The following is a 17,633-nucleotide window of genomic DNA, read 5'->3' on the forward strand; positions in this document are numbered from 1 at the left end:
ATGATATGATATATAGTATATACAAATATAATAAATTATTAACTGTGAGCAGTGGTTGCACTGAAATCCAATGTCCCGAAATGTTATTTGGCTACTGATGTCAACTCTCTTTGGCCAAATTAGGTAACAACTGTTTGAATAGACCTTCCCGTTTTAGAAAAAAAAATCCATCCTTCAAGTCGTGGCTCAAGTGTCACTACCATGATAAAACTCAATTCCCCCAAGTTCCTAGCCTCAACCCAACAGTCAAGTACCCCCTTTTATCTGCCCACAGTGTTCTCACCTTGTTTAACTTGAACACTTCCAACATTTAGTCAGAGGGGTGACTAGAATAAAGGTATGAAAGACCGAATGACTCACCAACCTCCTAATTGGTGGCCTTGGCCATTTCTTACTGGGTGCGTTTGAAATACTTGAATTGATTTTGCAGTAATTTTCCTTGACATAGTTTTTTTTTTTAATTATTCTAGGGCAATGCAATTGGTCTTCATGGACTTGGTCTCCTTTACTTTCATGGAAAAGGTGTTCCTGTGGTAAGTTCAATAACCTTGCCACCCTTTCAACATATTTCTAGCATTTTTGCATTTAGCATTAATGTATAAGAATTAGTTTTTATTGCTTGGTTAGCCAAACTAGTATATCTGACAGAGGATGAAATGATTCAGTGAAATCTTTTCAAAGAGACAGAGGCACAAGCCTGCGACAAGAATAGCATCCAGAGTTGTGTCTGAGACTCACAGGGTCAAACCAGCTTTTGAAACAGCTGCCTCCTGAGAATTTTACTGATAGAGAAATTTATCTTCTTAGCTTAATATGTCTTTTGAGTGACCTTCCCTCATCTAAAAAAAAAAAAAAAAACAACTACTAATACAGAAAACTACAATTTATAATAAAATAATTATTTTTATATAGAATGTAAAATAATAATGAAAATGAATTTTATTTCTGGTGCTATGTTAACTAGCCTATAGGATGCTGACAGTACACTTAAGCTGGAAATGGTTGTTACCATGGAGTTATGCATATAGCATTGAGTAATACAGTGTGATTATCTTGCAGAATTATGGTGAAGCACTTAAATACTTCCAGAAAGCTGCAGAGAAGGGATGGCCTAACGCACAGTTCCAGCTAGGCTTCATGTACTACTGTAGGTACCGCAAATATGGCTACCTTATTTAGAATGACGTAGGCATTTGTAAACCTCCTCCTCATGTAGCAAGCATCACAGGGTTGCTGTGAGTGACTTGCAAAGAATATTAAGGCATCGGTTTAAGAGAGCTTTAAAGAAACATAAAGACTTGGATATTAGTTGAAAGAAAGGGTAAGGAGATACAGAGGCAGGATGCCCACCTTTGACTAGGCTAACTTTGAGGTTCCTGTAATTTCCAGCACACATGTCCAGAAATAACAATGGCACTCTTGAGAGAGAACTAGGCTGAGGAGAAAGATCTGAGACATGAACGTATTGGTGTAAGCCAAGAGTAGTTGAGTTTGCAAAGGAAAAAGAAAAAATGTGAAAAAGAGGAGATGTGGCTATGCTCATAAATCTGGTGATCCTTTCTGGCATCTTGAAATGTTAAGCCAAAGAAGAGTGGCTATCAAGAAAAGAACAAAAGCCTGGAAGGGGAGGAGAGGTTGAGAGGAATCCAAAAGGGCAAAAAGGTGGAACTTTCCAGATGCCGTGTACATGTCACTGATAGTGTGCAACGATAATGTAGCACAAGGTCTGGCAATAGAATAGTGGAGGAGGAAGACTGTGTGGGAAGGACAGAGCGAAGGGGAGGAGGAAGTGAAAAGGCAGGAGGGAGAAAAGAGAAGGAAGAGAGAGGAACGAAGAGGGAAGAAAAATTAATTGGTATCCTTATCACTTAGTCAATATGTAGAATTGCTGTGTTGATTGGTGAGATTATTGTATTTATTTGAACGAGCACAGTTGACAGTGGGTCAGGGTGTGAATACAAAAAGAGAAAAAAGAAAAATAATATTTCAAAATGTATCTTGAAAAGAGAAAAAAAAGGAACTGAAGGGAACAACACCCAAGAAGGAATTGTTATTAAATGATGAGACATGAACATAATTATAACTGATAGAAGGAGGTTCTGGGAAAAGTTGGCGGCATTAAGATCTGATTGATCCCAGGTAGGCGGAGGCCTCGTGGTCTTGATAGAGAAGTGGTGTTTCTCAGCCTGCAGCACTGAAGGGAGAGCGGAAGCACAGATCCACAAACTGGGGTAAGATGGTGAGGTAGAGGTCAGTGAGGAAAGACAAGATGAAGTTGTCCTTCACCGGCAAAAATACTGCATTCTTAGAGCAATAGCAAGGCAGTTACAGTAAGGAGCTCAGATGGAGAGGAGATTTGTAATAATTCCTGCGGGAGTTAAAAGAGTGAGAAGTCAGGACAAACCCCAGATGTCTGAACATGCCCTCACCAAGTTCTTCATGTCAGAGAAGGAACCAAGGCAACAGCCAACTCTCTCTAGTAGGTCACATCTAGTCAAGAAGTCTACTGATGTCTGCCACTCTGGTCCAGCTAAGGTGATGTTTGCCACTGTGGTCCAGCTATGCTGAAGCTTGCCACTGTGGTCCAACTAAGATGATGTTTGCCATTGTGGCCCAGCTAGGCTGATATTTGCCACTGTGGTCCAGCTAGGCTGATGTTTGCTACTGTGGTTTAGCTAGGCTGATGTTTGCTACTGTGGTTTAGCTAGGCTGATGTTTGCTACTGTGGTCCAGCTAAGATGATGTTTGCCACTGTGGCCCAGCTAAAATGATGTTTGCCACTGTGGTTCAGCTAGACTGATGTTTGCCACTGTGGTCCAGCTAAGATGATGTTTCCACTGTGGTCCAGCTAGACTGATGTTTGCCACTGTGGTCCAGCTAAGATGATGTTTCCACTGTGATCCAGCTAGACTGATGTTTGCCACTGTGGTCCAGCTAAGACAGCCTTTTTTTTTTTTATCGTGTTTGACATCATATTCTCCTAATTTGCTCCAAGTCCTCAGCTTACAATCTGTCCAATTCCTAGAGCTTCTAGGAGAGAATAATAGCAATGGCTTTGCATGTTCCAGTTCATTTTACTCTCTCAACATATGGACACCCCACAGCTTATAGCTGAGCTGACTGGGTGATATCAAGGCCACACATTCTACCCAAGATGACACAGTCAGGCTGGGATTCAATTCCAAGCAATCTGTCACCAGACTTCTAGCTCCTTTTTAATTTTTTCAAATTTTACTTATTTACTTATCTGTTTAGACATAGAGTCTCACTATGTAGCCTGAGCTGGCTTTAGACTGGCCACCCTCTGGCCATGGTCTCTGGAATGTTAGGATTGCAGGAGTGTGCCCCCATGCCAGGCTGGCTCTGGCTTAATTCCTGTGTGGCATCACTTTTAAAAACCATGAAACTTTTGAGCTAGGAGGGAATGTGAAGCCAATCCGGGGAAAGCCCCTTTGTTTTTTGCAAGTGAAGTCCCTAGATGGGAATGACTCAGAAAGAGGAATAACAGTTAACAAAAGAGCTGAGCCAAGAATCTCACCTGCTAGAGATGTACCAACTCTGCCCAGCACCAAATGCCTCTGCCTCTCCTCCCATCATGACCTCAGACAGAGCTGCCCTTCCTGGACCTGGGACTCGCCTGCTCTGTGTTTGTGGCTGGTTGAAATCTACATGGAGAGAGAGGAGAGAGAGAGAGAGAGAGAGAGAGAGAGAGAGAGAGAGAGAGAGAGAGAGAGAGAGAGAGAGAGAAGAAAGACACAGAGAGAGAAGATGACAGTAAGATCACAAAAGAACCTTCATCTAGCGATGGATGGAAATAGAGACAGAGACCCACACTGAAGCATCGGACTAAGCTCCCAAAGTCCCAATGAGGAGCAGAAGGAGGGAGAACATGAGCAAGGATGTCAGGACCACGAGGGGTGCACCCATCCACTGAGACAGTGGGGCTGATCTATTGGGAGCTCACCAAGGCCAGCTGGACTGTGACTGAAAAAGCATGGGATAAAACCGGACCCTCTGAACAGGGCGGACAATGAGGGCTGATGAGAAGCCAAGGACAACGGCACGGGGGTTTGATCCTACTTCATGTTCTGGCTTGGTGGGAGCCTAGCCAGTTTGGATGTTCACCTTCCTAGACCTGGATGGAGGGGAGAGGACCCTGGACTTTCCACAGGGCAGGGAACCCTGTCTGCCCTTCGGACTGGAGAGGGAGGGGGAGAGGAGTGGGGGAGGGGGAGAGGGGCGGGAGGAGGGGAAGGGAAATGGGAGGCTGGGAGGAGGCAAGAATTTTTTTTCAATTAAAAAAAAAACTCCTGTGACACACATTTCCTTGTCTTCCTCTGTACATGAAACTGAGTAGCACTTGTTTCTTAATTTTTCTGAATGTGTAAAGATCATAGACTTGCCCCCCAAAATAGTGACTCTCAAGTAGCTTTACTTACGGTTTTAGGGTTTTCCCCATCCTGTTTAGACATGTTGGGTATCACTACGACTATTATATCCATAAAATGCTTTTCCAAAAAAAAAAAAAGAGTGGCTTAAAAGAGTTTTCGTTTTCAGCCGGCTCTGGAGTGTGGAAGGATTATAAACTTGCCTTCAAATATTTCTACTTGGCATCTCAGAGCGGGCAGCCTCTCGCCATTTACTACCTAGCCGAGATGTACGCAACTGGAACCGGGGTGCTAAGATCATGCAGAACGGCCGTGGAGGTAAACTTGGGGTCACACGGAGTGGGGAGGCCGCTTTTGTTACACAGATCTTCTCTTGCTGTTGGCAATGAACACCACCATTTGACAGGAGGAGAAATGATAGTGTAACTTCAATTGGGGGAGAGAAGGCGAACAATGAGCCCCTCCTCTCTGGAGTCTGGCTCCTCCTTGCAGTCACAATCTGCCTCTGGAATTTAGAAGGGCTTCAGCCTTCAGAGTCAAACCACCAGAGCGACCTGGCACTCCCAGTGAGATGGGAGTCACTCCTCAGGAAAGGCAGGCTTGATTTAGTCTAGGAAACGTAGCCCATTCCTTCCCAGAAAACAGGGTCCTTAGATTTTAGATGACTCGGATGACAATTGAGAAAGTGGGTTCTTTCGGCCTGAGCCAGTAATGTACTTTTCAAAAGAATGCTTTCCGGACCTTAATGCCCTTCATTGATTTATTAAATACGTCCGCTGCATCAGTACAAACACCTCCACGTTACAATCTGGTCCCTCTGAAACTCATTTCAAAAGCTCCCAGCTAATAATCTATCTTTAGATTTGTTCCTTTGCCAACTTCCTAATGAATTATGTATGGCTAACCTCTTTTGGTTACATAAGGGCTATTCAGCTAAGTTGACATTTGTCCCCATGGAGCTCCGCACACCTCCCTCCCCGTCACGTCACCTATACCCTCAGGCGCTGCCTTCCCTTCCGCCTCATTCCCACATCAGCTGTAGCCTCATCCGCGCAGAGCACCGGAGCCTGGAAAATGACACTATCAACAACAAAACCCTCCAGATTGATATTCTTATCCTCTTGAATAGCCTCCAAGCCAGGAAAGTTTATTACACAAATTAAAAGGAGCCGGAGAACAATTCGCTAGAGACAAAGCTACCCTGAGAATCTGTGTGCCTATACACGTATTAGTTCTTCACCCTCAATGATTTTCAAAAGCCAGGCTGTTTTAGAAAAAAAGTTCTTGTCTGCTCAGCCATCAGCAGCTGAAGACGAGGACCACAGATCACTGTGTGGGCTGAAGCTAACCAGCCCGTTTGACTCCTTTTTCCACCTTCAGCTTTACAAAGGTGTCTGCGAACTCGGCCACTGGGCTGAGAAATTCCTGACAGCCTACTTTGCCTATAAGGATGGCGATGTAGACTCTTCTCTCGTTCAGTACGCACTGCTCGCAGAAATGGGATACGAAGTCGCTCAAAGCAATTCAGCATTCATCTTGGAATCTAGTAAGATAAAATCTTCGCAATTCCCCAACGATGCGTATGCAAAAATGGCTTACTATGTCCTCATTTAAGCCTTTTTAATGGAATAGTTCCTTCTTTTTTTTTTTTTTCCTTTTTCTTTTAGAAAAGGCTAAAATTCTGGGGAAAGAGAAGATGTATCCAATGGCACTTCTGCTATGGAACCGAGCCGCCATCCAAGGTATAAAACAGATCAAAATAGGCATATAGCTGGACCACGTCGATGGCTAGTCCTCTGATTTGCTTCAGTTGTGTGGTTGAGAACAGAGGCACAGAGGTACAGGGTGTCAAGCAGGGGGCACTTCAAATTGCTCTGCTGTGAGAGGTCATTTCTGAGCATTCATTTTCTTCATTATTCTCAAAGTCTCTCAGTTTAGCAAGCCCTCAGAATGTGTCTCTGTCTCCATGGTACCAGAACTGTTGTTCGAAACAGGATAATTTTACTCAAGAAAACAATTATCTGGGGCTGGCTTGAGCCATTCATTGGCTGAGTTGTTTGCTGAGCCGATCTGAGATGTGACCTGTGTCTCTGAGTCTGTAGGCAAAAGTAATTTTATGTGCCGTCTACATCTGACTTCTCTTCTAAAATGAGACATTGATGATGACAACACACTTCAGATATTTAACTATCAATATGTTAGAATTTTTTTAAAAAGTGGGAAGATCCTTTCTTGGCACCCTCCAGGCCTTCCTACTTGCTGGTTTCACACGTGGTAAGGAACGTAAACTATCATTGCTCAGAACAGCATTGGCAGGTGGCATTTGCATCACCATGTCCCTTCCAATTTCCCCCCCCTAGAATTATAGTATTAAAATCAGAGCGATGTGGCACAGCTGTCATGGTTGGCATTTGGATGTGTGTGGAACTCTTGCAATAAGAGAGCAATTTTATTTCCAATTAGGTTTCTTGAAAATCATCTCCTGTTAAGGCTGAATCATCCCTTTTAACAGGAAGTAATAGGATAAAAAAATGATTCTCAGCTGATGCTAATATGAAGCAGAGGGAAAAAAACCACAGTGGTGCCTTCGCAGACCCAGCTGAGCTGGTAACGCAGCAGCGAGCCATCAATGCGATTTTAGCGAGAAATTCTATGTTTTGTAAAATGCAATAAAGACCTTATTTGGAGCGAGAAAACAACACCAGCAATCTCTCAGCCATAGCAAATCAGCTCGGTTGCAACAGATACATGTTTATTTCAAGCCAGGAAATGGTGTAGAAATTGGACCAAAGAAAAAAGAAGCAGAAAATGAAGAGACATTAATATTAAATAGAACACACACACACACTAGCTAGATTGCTCAAAATAATCCTGTGACAAAAGGTTAGACATACCCATCTCAAAGTTATGGCTGCTGAGTAGCTCACAAAAGGTAGGAATTCAAATAATGGAATTCCAATTAGTCACTAACGCTTCTTCATATGAAGAGCTACTGAGACATCAGGGCCCAGAACCACCTTGCAGCTGTGGGATTGAAGTAGACATCTCTAGTCAACAGATCTACCCAGAAGCCTGTCAGAACTGCCACATGCACTCATTCGGGTACTGTGGCTCTGAGCACAAGCTTGGTCACTGTCCTCCATTCTCAGAGACTTGGGAGATCCTTTTCTTAACTGCAAAGCTTAAGATTACACAGGTGTCCCATCCCTTTGTGACTATGGCCAAGCAGTAACCTTGGGAGTCAGCATGACAGATTGGAACAAAACTAGAGATGGAGTAGGTTTCTCTTTGGGGCCTCATGTCTCTCCTGGCCTCTGTAGTTAGCCCTCAGTGACATCCCTATTGGCCCTCGCTCCCACTTGCCTGTACATTTTGTGTGAATCATGTAGGAAGCAAAATCTGAAAGCTAATGTCTTCATCAGCTTATGAGTTTTAAAATGTTGGCTCTTCTCAGAGGGAAACAAAGATGGCTCATAGTGTCACATATCTTTCAAGTGTCTGTGTTTGAACTAGAAGTTTAGAGGAATTTTGTTAACCAAAGGTAGAAATTTAAAAGAAATCCACAGCACTGGACCAAATTGGAAAAGAATTTTGGAAGGGAGTCCTATATGTCAAGACATACCTCAGACCCTAATACACTGGTTTCCATTTTCCAAGAAAGCCTGGATTTTGTGAAGGGTTAGCCACAGCTGAGACAAATGTCCATCATAAATTCTCCCTAATCCTCTCAACCCACATTCTTTTAGGAAACAGAAGCATGGCCATCTCCTGTGATACACACATACCCTCAAAAGCCATTTCTAAGTGGCCACAACTCTTTGAAAGTAATGTGATTTCCTCCGTCCATGATATATCCATGTTTATTGGAAAGTAATATCCTAAATTAGCTCCAGGGAAGGCATTTTCTAAAAATATCCTAGCATGATCATTTCATAAATATTTATCAAGTACCATACTGGGCTCCAGAACAATTTAGGTAATTAAGAGCCTTGGAGTTCTTGCTTTGCCCTTATGGGGCTAGATGAGAGTAGAGTTTTAGAGAGGAATTCTAGAAGCAGGAAAGATGGGATCCAGTTCTCCAATAGTTGCTGTCCTATCTCCAAATAGGAATTTATGTGTAGTTTAGTATTTCTTTCAGAACATTATAATCATGAATATTATCCTGCAATAAACATGACTAGCATCATATTTGTGTCTTGACTTTCATACAGTACATGTAATCTTACCTGTGAGATATTGCCTATCTCATGTGTACATATGCATGTAAATGTACGTATTTGGTGTTTTTGCAGCTTACTAGGTGGACTTACAGAGGACTGTACACGAATCTCTGTGTTATTATTCTCTCTTTCCGGTCTTCCTCTCAGGGAACGCTTTTGCTAGGGTGAAAATTGGAGATTACCATTACTACGGCTATGGTACTAAGAAAGACTATGAAACAGCAGCCACTCACTACAGCATCGCAGCAGACAAGCATCACAGTGCACAAGCCATGTTCAATCTGGCCTATATGTATGAGCACGGCTTGGGTATCGCAAAGGTAATTGCATTTTTTCAAAGCTAGAAATGACAGCTGTGTAAGAAGAAAAAAATTATAAATGTTTGGAATTTCATCGATGCCATTAATGTAGAAGAAAGAAAAGAGTCCCTCTCCCTTGTGCTAACACATATAACTACACTATTGCCTTCATGTCCTCCAACTACACAATTAATGAATAGAAGAAATCTAATTTGGGCCAATCTGATTCATGTATCCCTCCTTTTCCCAACACATATTTTTGTGGTGAGCCCAGTCTCCACCTCTTCATTGATGTGACTTATGCATTGACATCTCCACCATCTCCTAAATGGTCAGCTATAACAGGAAGGTGGAACGAGGCCTGGGCTATAGATTTAGGTGGCATGCATTCATCTTACAAAGCAGTCATCATCTCTATGACACCATGCTGGGCACTCTAAAGACACCTAAGAGGTTATAGAGCCCACATCTGGCTTGAGGCATGTTCACTAATAAAAGAGCGCCCTAACAGTGCAAGCTAGTGGGAAAAAAGTCCCTTAGGCAGCGGGTGTGGTTAGTCAGAGATGTATTATGAGTATGAAAGGAGGAGGCAGGTATGTTAAATGTCAATATTAACCAGTTTTGGTTAGGTGTGATATACATGTACATATATACATACATACATATCTATATTCATGTAAGCACTCTGTCCTTGTGAGTATCAGAAATCCACGCTGCAGTTATAAAATCATTTTGCAGAGTTTCCTTAGTGGTGGATCCAGAATTTTATGCAAGGCATATCTGATCCCAAACAATTTCAGGAAAAAAAAATGGGACCGACAATGAGTCATTCTGAGCAACAAAGCACGTTTCTCTTCATGGTGCTTCTGTTCCTAAATAGTTCTAGAGTGAAGTGCCGTGGAGCCTCCTGGCTCTCTGTGCTCTCTTCTTCTGTCCGGCTGAGGATTATTGGTAGGGAGTTTCCTGAGAACCGCTGAGCTAGTGCTCTCTACAGCCAAAGGCTTCCTATTCCGGCCCTGACTGCTGGGTCATGCAGACAACACTGTCTTGTCCTCGCTGCAGCCTGCCTTTGCCCAACCATTTTTCATCAGTCAGCCCTGAGCAATAACTTGCCAACTCCAAATCCAACCCATTTCCCCACTCCTAGCAGAGGTGAGCTACCTCTGATTGTAAAATGGACAGGACCGAATGCTAAACTGGATATTTCTCTGAATGTCATTTGTTGACTCTCCACATCCCACCACCAGCCACATCACTGAAACAGAGCTAATGATACCTGGCCTACCCTCCCGCTTAGAGGATTAAATGAACAAGCCTGTGTGAAAAGGCTTTGTTGTGATACACTATGTGGAATAACCGTCACTTGGATCAGAAGAGAATTTGAACATCTGCTAAGGTTTCAACAAGATCATTAAGTCCTCATATAAAACACCAAAACCCAAGAGAAGCGTTGTTTACAGAAAATGTACAAATGACCCCACTCAGTGTGTTCACTAAGTTAGCTCTCCTGCCCAGGGTGATTCAAAACAGGGCTCACTCTTAACAGCCACATCCTCAGCACAGTGAGACCATTTTCTCCTGTGTACCCAGAGGCCCAGTGGCGCATCCCCTCATGACACGTGGCCAAGACTGCAGGAGAGGACCGTCAAGGGCCCAGCATTGGACCGTACCAGTGGCTTTGATTTTCTTTCCTCCATACCCACCAGTGACCCTCTCTGCTGGGCCCTTCCTTCACTATTCAGATAGCAGCTGTTGGGACATCCATTCCACACGCAAAAAAACTAGCCACAGGTTCTTCTCTCTGTCCCTTTTCTATTCTTTCCTGCCAGATTTCCTCTTAACTCACAGGTCATTCACTGTGATCAAACTGATCAGTTTTCCTCACTGGAGGTCTCATGGGTTTTTGGTTGGTTGGTTGGTTGGTTGGTTGGTTGGTTGGTTGGTTGGTGGGTTGGTGGGTTGGTGGGTTGGTTGTTTTGACAGAAAGCATCTACATTAAAAACCAGAGTGCAGTTGGAGATGAATAAAAACCAAAGAGAAAGAAAGAAGAAAGAAAGAAAGAAAGAAAGAAAGAAGGAAGGAAGGAAGGAAGGAAGGAAGGAAGAAAGAAAGAAAGAAAGAAAGAAAGAAAGACAGACAGACTAGAACCCAGGGGCTGCTCTAGGACCTCTATCAAAACTTTGGATTCAGCTGGTGAGAGGTCACTATGCTTTGTCCTTACTAAGCTCCTCGTTTAGCAATTAGAAAAATAATTACCAAGTGTTCAGGGCAAACTTTATTAATTTTATCATCTCAGACAAATTAGTAAAGTGACTCTAATTTTCAAAAACAAGCTTTCTGATGAGTTCAACCCCCAAACTTATTCCAAAGCAATTAGGAGAACAGCCTTTCTAGCGTTTGTCCTCACCGTAGCAGTTCATCAGTGTGGCACACCACAGTTCTTGTTACCGTAAATCCTTGTGCAAACCAGTGAGACAAAAATGAGGGTAATGTCATTTCCAGAGAGTCTCTGAGAATGTAAGAAGGTTGGTGGAAACATGATTGGTAAACCCCTGAATTTAAGGAGGAAAGTGGGGAGTTGGTGTAAAAATATGAGCCTCTGGTGTGCGCTTTTGTCTTTGGGAACAGACGGTGGGCCTAAGGTAACACAAATGCCTATTCTAATAGCTTCACTGAGAAGCACCTCAGCTCAGTGGGCAGCTTGATCTAAACACAGGGTTAGGGTAGACTGTGTCGCTGTAGGAACATAAAACAATGCCTTGTTTACCAAACCTCTCTTCTGCCAGAGATGTAAACAGAACCCCCGCCACACACACCCCCAACACCTTCTAAACTCCCAAGGACAAAACAAGAAAGAATGGCTCCTCTACAGTTCACCCCAGGGGAACTAATGAGTTGGGGTGAGGAGTGTAGTGCTTTATTTACAGAACATGGGTCAGGAGTCGCTGACAGGACAGTTGGTGACCCCAAAGCAACCACATGGGCAAGTTTTCATCAAGTGTGGACGTTGGCTTCTCCATAGCCAAAAAGATGGACCCCTCCCCCTGAGCTTCCCAAGCCTATATACTTTAGCGCCTCCCTGAGGCCACATGCAAATAGGACAGACTTACCAATGGGGCTGTAAGAAGTAGCTAGACAGTAACTGAGGACCCAGTGAACTTCCCCAACTCCCTGCTGTCAGGGAGTATCAACACTCTACAGGCCCAGCGTAAGGATCCTTTGCAAGCAGACTAGGCTCACCTGATGAAGATGGTGGTTGTCTTGCTGTAAGGATAGAGCTGTCCCACATGCCTGAAGGAAAATTAACTGAGGATAGGAACTTGAAAACGCGAGCATTCTGCTCACAAATTACTATGAAACTCTTCTGCAGTTTCTATTTTTTAATTACTTCAGAAGCTATGCTATGAACAAAGCCTGCTATCCATTTCTCCTGGCTATTCCAACTGTCTCTACTCTGGATCAGTTCTGATTTTTTTTTTACGTTGGTCTGTTGCAAAGGCTACCTGGTGCCTTCAATTCTGCTATTCCCCCATTGCATTTATACCAGAAATACCTCTGCCCATTAGAGACTTATAATTGTTAGCCTTTAGAATATTTATGGAAGGATGCCTACCTACTTGGACTACATTTCCCAACATCCTTCGCATCATGTGCCTTCTCCCCCACCCCACCCCACAACTGCTTAAGAGAAAGATGCCATTTGTTCTAAGGCAGCCAATACATAAAAGCAGTTTCTCCCTGGCCATTTTGCACTTTGTTGATGGATCACAGCAGAAAGCAGAGGTTCTGGGGGAAACGCAGAGTTTCTTAATTACGAGTGGAAAAAAAAATCCTCTACCACCCAGGAACACCCATGTTAAAATGCTCATTAAAGGTAAAAACAAACCTTTCAGTGTTCAGTGTCCTGAATTCAGGGAGTTTGTTATGAGTGTTAGCATTACCTTAAGGGATGCTCAATTCATCTACCACTACTATGATATTGTGGATAAAGTTTAAGTCCTTCAAACCATTACTTCCCTTACTGTCCCAAAGGCAATGCAGACACACACACAAACTGAAAACACCTTCCTGGCATATAATTCCTCGACTTCTTTCCTGAAATTCAGTGCCTTCTTTGACTTAACTGTTCTTGATAACAACAGCCTCATATACCGCTTTTCTTCTAAATATAGTCTGGGCTATGTATTCCTTCCCCTCAAATCCTTCAGTATATTCCCAGGTTTAAGATACCTAATTCTAGAATGTTACGGTCTGACTCTCCTTCACTCGTCTGTATGTTTATCACATACACCTGATAAGGTGATTGCTCACATTATGACGCTCATTCATAACACATGTGCTCACCTATGTTCAGCTGAAACTAAGACACAGGCTAGGCCTTACAGCATCTGTTTTCTTTCGTGCTGGGAAGATTTGTCCCAATCTTCTGAATTTTAAGTACTTCAGGTGAGAATGTTCTTTTTTTGCTTCCAACAAATTTATTTAGCAGACTTTGAAGCTTTAGAAGTCTTTAAGAAATGAGCCAGCACATGTCTTGTGATATGAATGAGCATCCTTTGGGTATATACCCAACAGTGCTATTGCTGGGTTTTGAGGTAGATTGTTTCCTACTTTTCTGAGAAGTCGCCATACTGATTTCCAAAGCGACTATGCAAATTTGCACTCCCACTAGCAATGCAGGAATGCTCCTCTTACCCCACATCTTCTCCAGCATAAGCTGTCATGATTGTTTTTGATCTTGGCCTTTCTGACAGGTGTGAGATGAAATCTCAGGGTTACTTTGATTTGCATTTCTCTTATGGCTAAAGAGCATTTCCTTAGATGCCTTTCAGCCATTTGAGATTCATTTGTTGAGAGTTCTCTGTTTAGGTCTGTACCCTATTTTTTTTATTAGATTATTTGTTCTTTTGATGTCAAGTTTCTTGAGTTCTTTTATATTTTGGAGATCAGCATGTGCTCAACTATGTTCATAGCAGCATTATTTGTAATAATAGCCAGAATCTGGAAACAACCTAGATGCCCCTCAACTGAAGAATGGATAAAGAAAATGTGGTACATTTACACAATAGAGTACTACTCAGCAGATAATAATAATAATAATAATAATAATAATAATAATAATAATAATGACGTCTTGAAATTTTCAGGCAAATGGATGACTCCAGAAAAAAAAAACATATTGAGTGAGGTAACCCAGACCCAAAAAGACAAATATAATATGAACTCACTCATAAGTGGCTTTTAGACATAAAGCAAAGAAAACCAGCCTACAATCCACAACCCCAGAGAACCTAGACAAAGAAAAGAACCCAAAGAGAGACATACGTGGATCTAAAAGGAAAGAGAAAAGGTCTCCCGAGTAAATTGGGAGCATGGAGGTCACAGGAAAGGGTAGAAGGCGAGAGGGGAGAAAGGGAGGGGAGCGAAGAAAAGTATATAATGCAGTAAAAACAGTTAAAAAACAAAACTAACAAAAAAATTAAAAGGAAGAAGTGAGCCAGGTATGGTGACACACCTGTGATCCCAGTCCTCAGGAGGTGGCTGTCTGGAAGATTGTGAGTCCAAGGTCAAGCATGGATCACATAGTGAGACCCTGCTTTCTTAGGGGTGGGAAAGGAGGGAGGGGGAAGGAGGGAGCTAATGCAGAGAGCAGAACACAGCTGAGGGACATTACATAGGACAAGGATTAGCAGAGGGCCTAAGAACTCACAAGTACTGAAGCCTAAAAAGACACCTGGGTTTGAGGATGCAGCTTGGTGGTAGTCTAGTATGTATGAAGTGTTGAATTCAATTCCCAAAACCAAAACCAAAATGAATTTCTTGGGAAAAAAAAGAAAAAAACTCTCCTTAGTCCATAGGTACCCAACTGGGAAAGATGCTTTGAAAACAATACTGTGCCAGAGAGACACTCGGTAGGTAAATGAGTTTGTCACCAAGCCTGATGACCTATGACCTAGTTCAATCTATGAAACACACATGGTGGGGCAAGTCCTGAAAGTCAGCCTCTGTACTCCACTTGAGAACGATAACACACACACACTCACACACACACACACACACACACTGAATGTAAAAATGTTTTAAAGGAATATTCCTTAGAAGTCTTTTTTATCAATGTTAAGCAACAAGACAAAAATAAAATAACATAAGCCATACGTAGTTGGAAAATAACTATCTGCCTTGGCATAACTCAATAAGGAAAAGGCCCCCAAAGAATACGATAACACATCATTTCAGGAATCAGATTCCAACCTGAAAGATAAAATAGCCCACCCATTCATTTCATAAGAATTATTGAAGCCCTATATTATTTTAAGATGTGTTATGGCAGGCAGGGAGAATAAATAGAAGGAGAAAAAGTAAGAAAGAGAGATCAAGGAGTGAGGAAAGAAGGGGTCTGTCAGCCAGCCACAGAGTAAGAGTGAAATAAGATATACAGAAGAAAAAGTTAAAGCCCAGAGGCAAGAGAAAGATGGCATAATTTAAGAAAAGCTGGTTAGAAATAAGCCAAGCTAAGGCTGGGCATTTATAAGTAATAATAAGCCTCTGTGTGTGTGATTTATTTGGGAGCTGGGTGACAACCTCCCCTCAAAAGTCCAAAGAATAAAGAGCTTAGGAGAAAAAAAAAAAAAAAAAAAAAAAACAGCCCTACTATGTAGTAGGCACCTTATTAAGCTTATTTTTGAACAGATAGTCCAAGACAGTCAAGGACCTGGAAAAAGACAAATAAATAAACAAATTCTATGATACATACTACAGAGATTGTATGATTATTATTAGCTATCTACACATAGGGATCTGTACTCGTGGCACCTCAAGTTCTTTGTTCTCAAGTAGGAGCTAACTAACCCCAGATGATATAAGAATGGTTTTCAAGGCCTGTGTTAGTTTTCCATCACAGATGATATTCACAGCATGCTGATTTCTCATGGTCTGTAGGTCAAGAGTCTAAATGGCCTGACTCTGCTTATGGTCTCGTACGACTAAAATCAAGGCTAATTCTGTACTAGAGGCAATGGGAAAGAATGTGTTTTCGATCTGATTCAGGTTGTTAGTAAACTAAGTTCTCTGTCGGTGTTAAGACCAAGCCCCCTGTGTGCTGGCTGGCTCTTTGAGTTGCTTCTGATTCTTTCCCTGTGATTCCCCGCACCCCAGCACCCAGCAAAGTTGAGTTCCTCTCATACTTTCCATCTCCCTGTCTGCCCCAGGCATGATGAGGGCATGGACAATTTCGTGGGCCCATTCTACCTACCAAATAGAAACTGTGATATTTCTAACAACGGTTTCTGTTTCTCAAGAATCTGTGCCTGATAGAGACAGGATGCTTTCTTTCCAGGACCTTCATCTGGCCCGAAGATTGTACGACATGGCTGCTCAGACAAGCCCGGATGCTCACATACCTGTGTTCTTTGCCCTTATGAAGCTGGAAACTGTGCATCTGCTCCAAGATATCCTGTTTTTTAACGTAAGTTTGTCTCAAATCGATTCTAGAAACTAAGAAACTCTGGGACAAAATGATGAGGCTTACGAAGGGAAAAAATTTTTTTTTTATTTAGCTAACTTTTCTTTGATAAGTGGAATGCAAAGTCTTGTACTTAGCACACGGCAACTCTGCTTGTTGAGCATGTGTTGACACTGTGTAGTACAACCAGTGAATTAATTCAGCAGATACTCTTCCCGCACACGCTGTGTTCAAAGCCTTAAGCGGAGATGTGCTATATATACTTGTTCAAAACACAGCTCCTGCCATCAGAATCTGAGACGGGTGAGCAGATGGCAGGTGGCAAGCGATACAAAGAGCTGCATTTCTTAAACATAGACATTAATTTTTTTGAGACAGGGCCTTATGACATAATCAAGGCTGACCTGGAAGTCACTATGTAACCCAGGCTGACCTCAAATCTGAGACCCTTCTGCTTCAGGCTTCCCAGCACAGGGATGACAGGCAAGCGCCACCTTGTCCAGCTACATTTTATACAACTTTGTGGTTATTTTAGTGGTGGTAATTAAGCCCACGTATGGGCTCTACCCTGAAATAGATCGCATCTTCTAAGATGGAAGGGAGCAGGGGGCGGGCTGGGGGCAGGGTGGCAGTGGCAGGCTTGTGAGAAGAGCTGGTTCTGACTACAGTCAGGTGCTGGGACTGTGTATTTGCTTGTTGGTTTTGGTTTTGGTTTTGGTTTTGGTTTTGGTTTTGACTGAATGCCTCTTGCCAGCAGTTTACCATGAGATGGAAATGGCTGAAAGTAGACAGCACCGTTGGACCATACTGGGATTTATTTGTGATTGGCCTAATTATTGCCATGCTGATCTTCTTGCTTACAAATCGCCATGGGTAGGCTCTGGACCATCAGGAAACCTACCCACAGGTTCAAGCCAAGCTATCCTCACCAAATAAAGAGTTTCCTCATCCAAATCAAGAGCTAATGCAGATTTCCCACACAGCTGTGATCGAGAGAGGACAAAGCTTAAGAACTGATCTAGAGAAACAACTCCAGACTTTCTGCTTAGTCAAGGGTACCAAAGGGGGATGCTGAGGACAGGTCATCTAAGACTACGCCACAAATTTATCATCTTGGTGATCTAGTCCTGGCCTCGATAAAGGTCACCATCTTTGTGTTATAGCAAAGGTGTCCTTCCCTCTTGAGAGAACAAGCTGGGTGTGTTGGCTCTAGACACATACTGGAGTGTATGGTAGTTTCAGGGGAAGTAGGAATGCAGATGCC

General features: G+C 42.7%; 1 protein-coding gene across 3 annotated transcripts in view; it reads left to right on the top strand.

Annotated features, from left to right (window-relative positions):
• Sel1l2 (SEL1L2 adaptor subunit of SYVN1 ubiquitin ligase) overlaps positions 1-17,246 on the top strand; it is a 60,933-nt gene extending 43,687 nt beyond the window's left edge. The window contains exons 11-18 of one of the 3 annotated variants that reach the window (XM_050134322.1): positions 471-533; positions 1,060-1,147; positions 4,558-4,706; positions 5,769-5,934; positions 6,056-6,130; positions 8,756-8,928; positions 16,244-16,372; positions 17,127-17,246. In XM_050134322.1, coding sequence (XP_049990279.1) covers positions 471-533; positions 1,060-1,147; positions 4,558-4,706; positions 5,769-5,934; positions 6,056-6,130; positions 8,756-8,928; positions 16,244-16,372; positions 17,127-17,246 — 963 coding nt within the window. Of the gene's footprint in view, positions 1-470; positions 534-1,059; positions 1,148-4,557; positions 4,707-5,768; positions 5,935-6,055; positions 6,131-8,755; positions 8,929-16,243; positions 16,373-17,123 lie in introns of all 3 variants that reach the window. The other 2 variants (XM_050134323.1, XM_050134321.1) reach the window with 2 other exon arrangements.
• Positions 17,247-17,633: the final 387 nt, after the last annotated feature.

The sequence above is a fragment of the Alexandromys fortis genome, unplaced genomic scaffold, assembly GCF_014885135.2.
Source record: "Alexandromys fortis isolate MF-2015 unplaced genomic scaffold, M_Fortis_MF-2015_v1.1 scaffold_6, whole genome shotgun sequence".
NCBI classification, from domain to species: domain Eukaryota; kingdom Metazoa; phylum Chordata; class Mammalia; order Rodentia; family Cricetidae; genus Alexandromys; species Alexandromys fortis.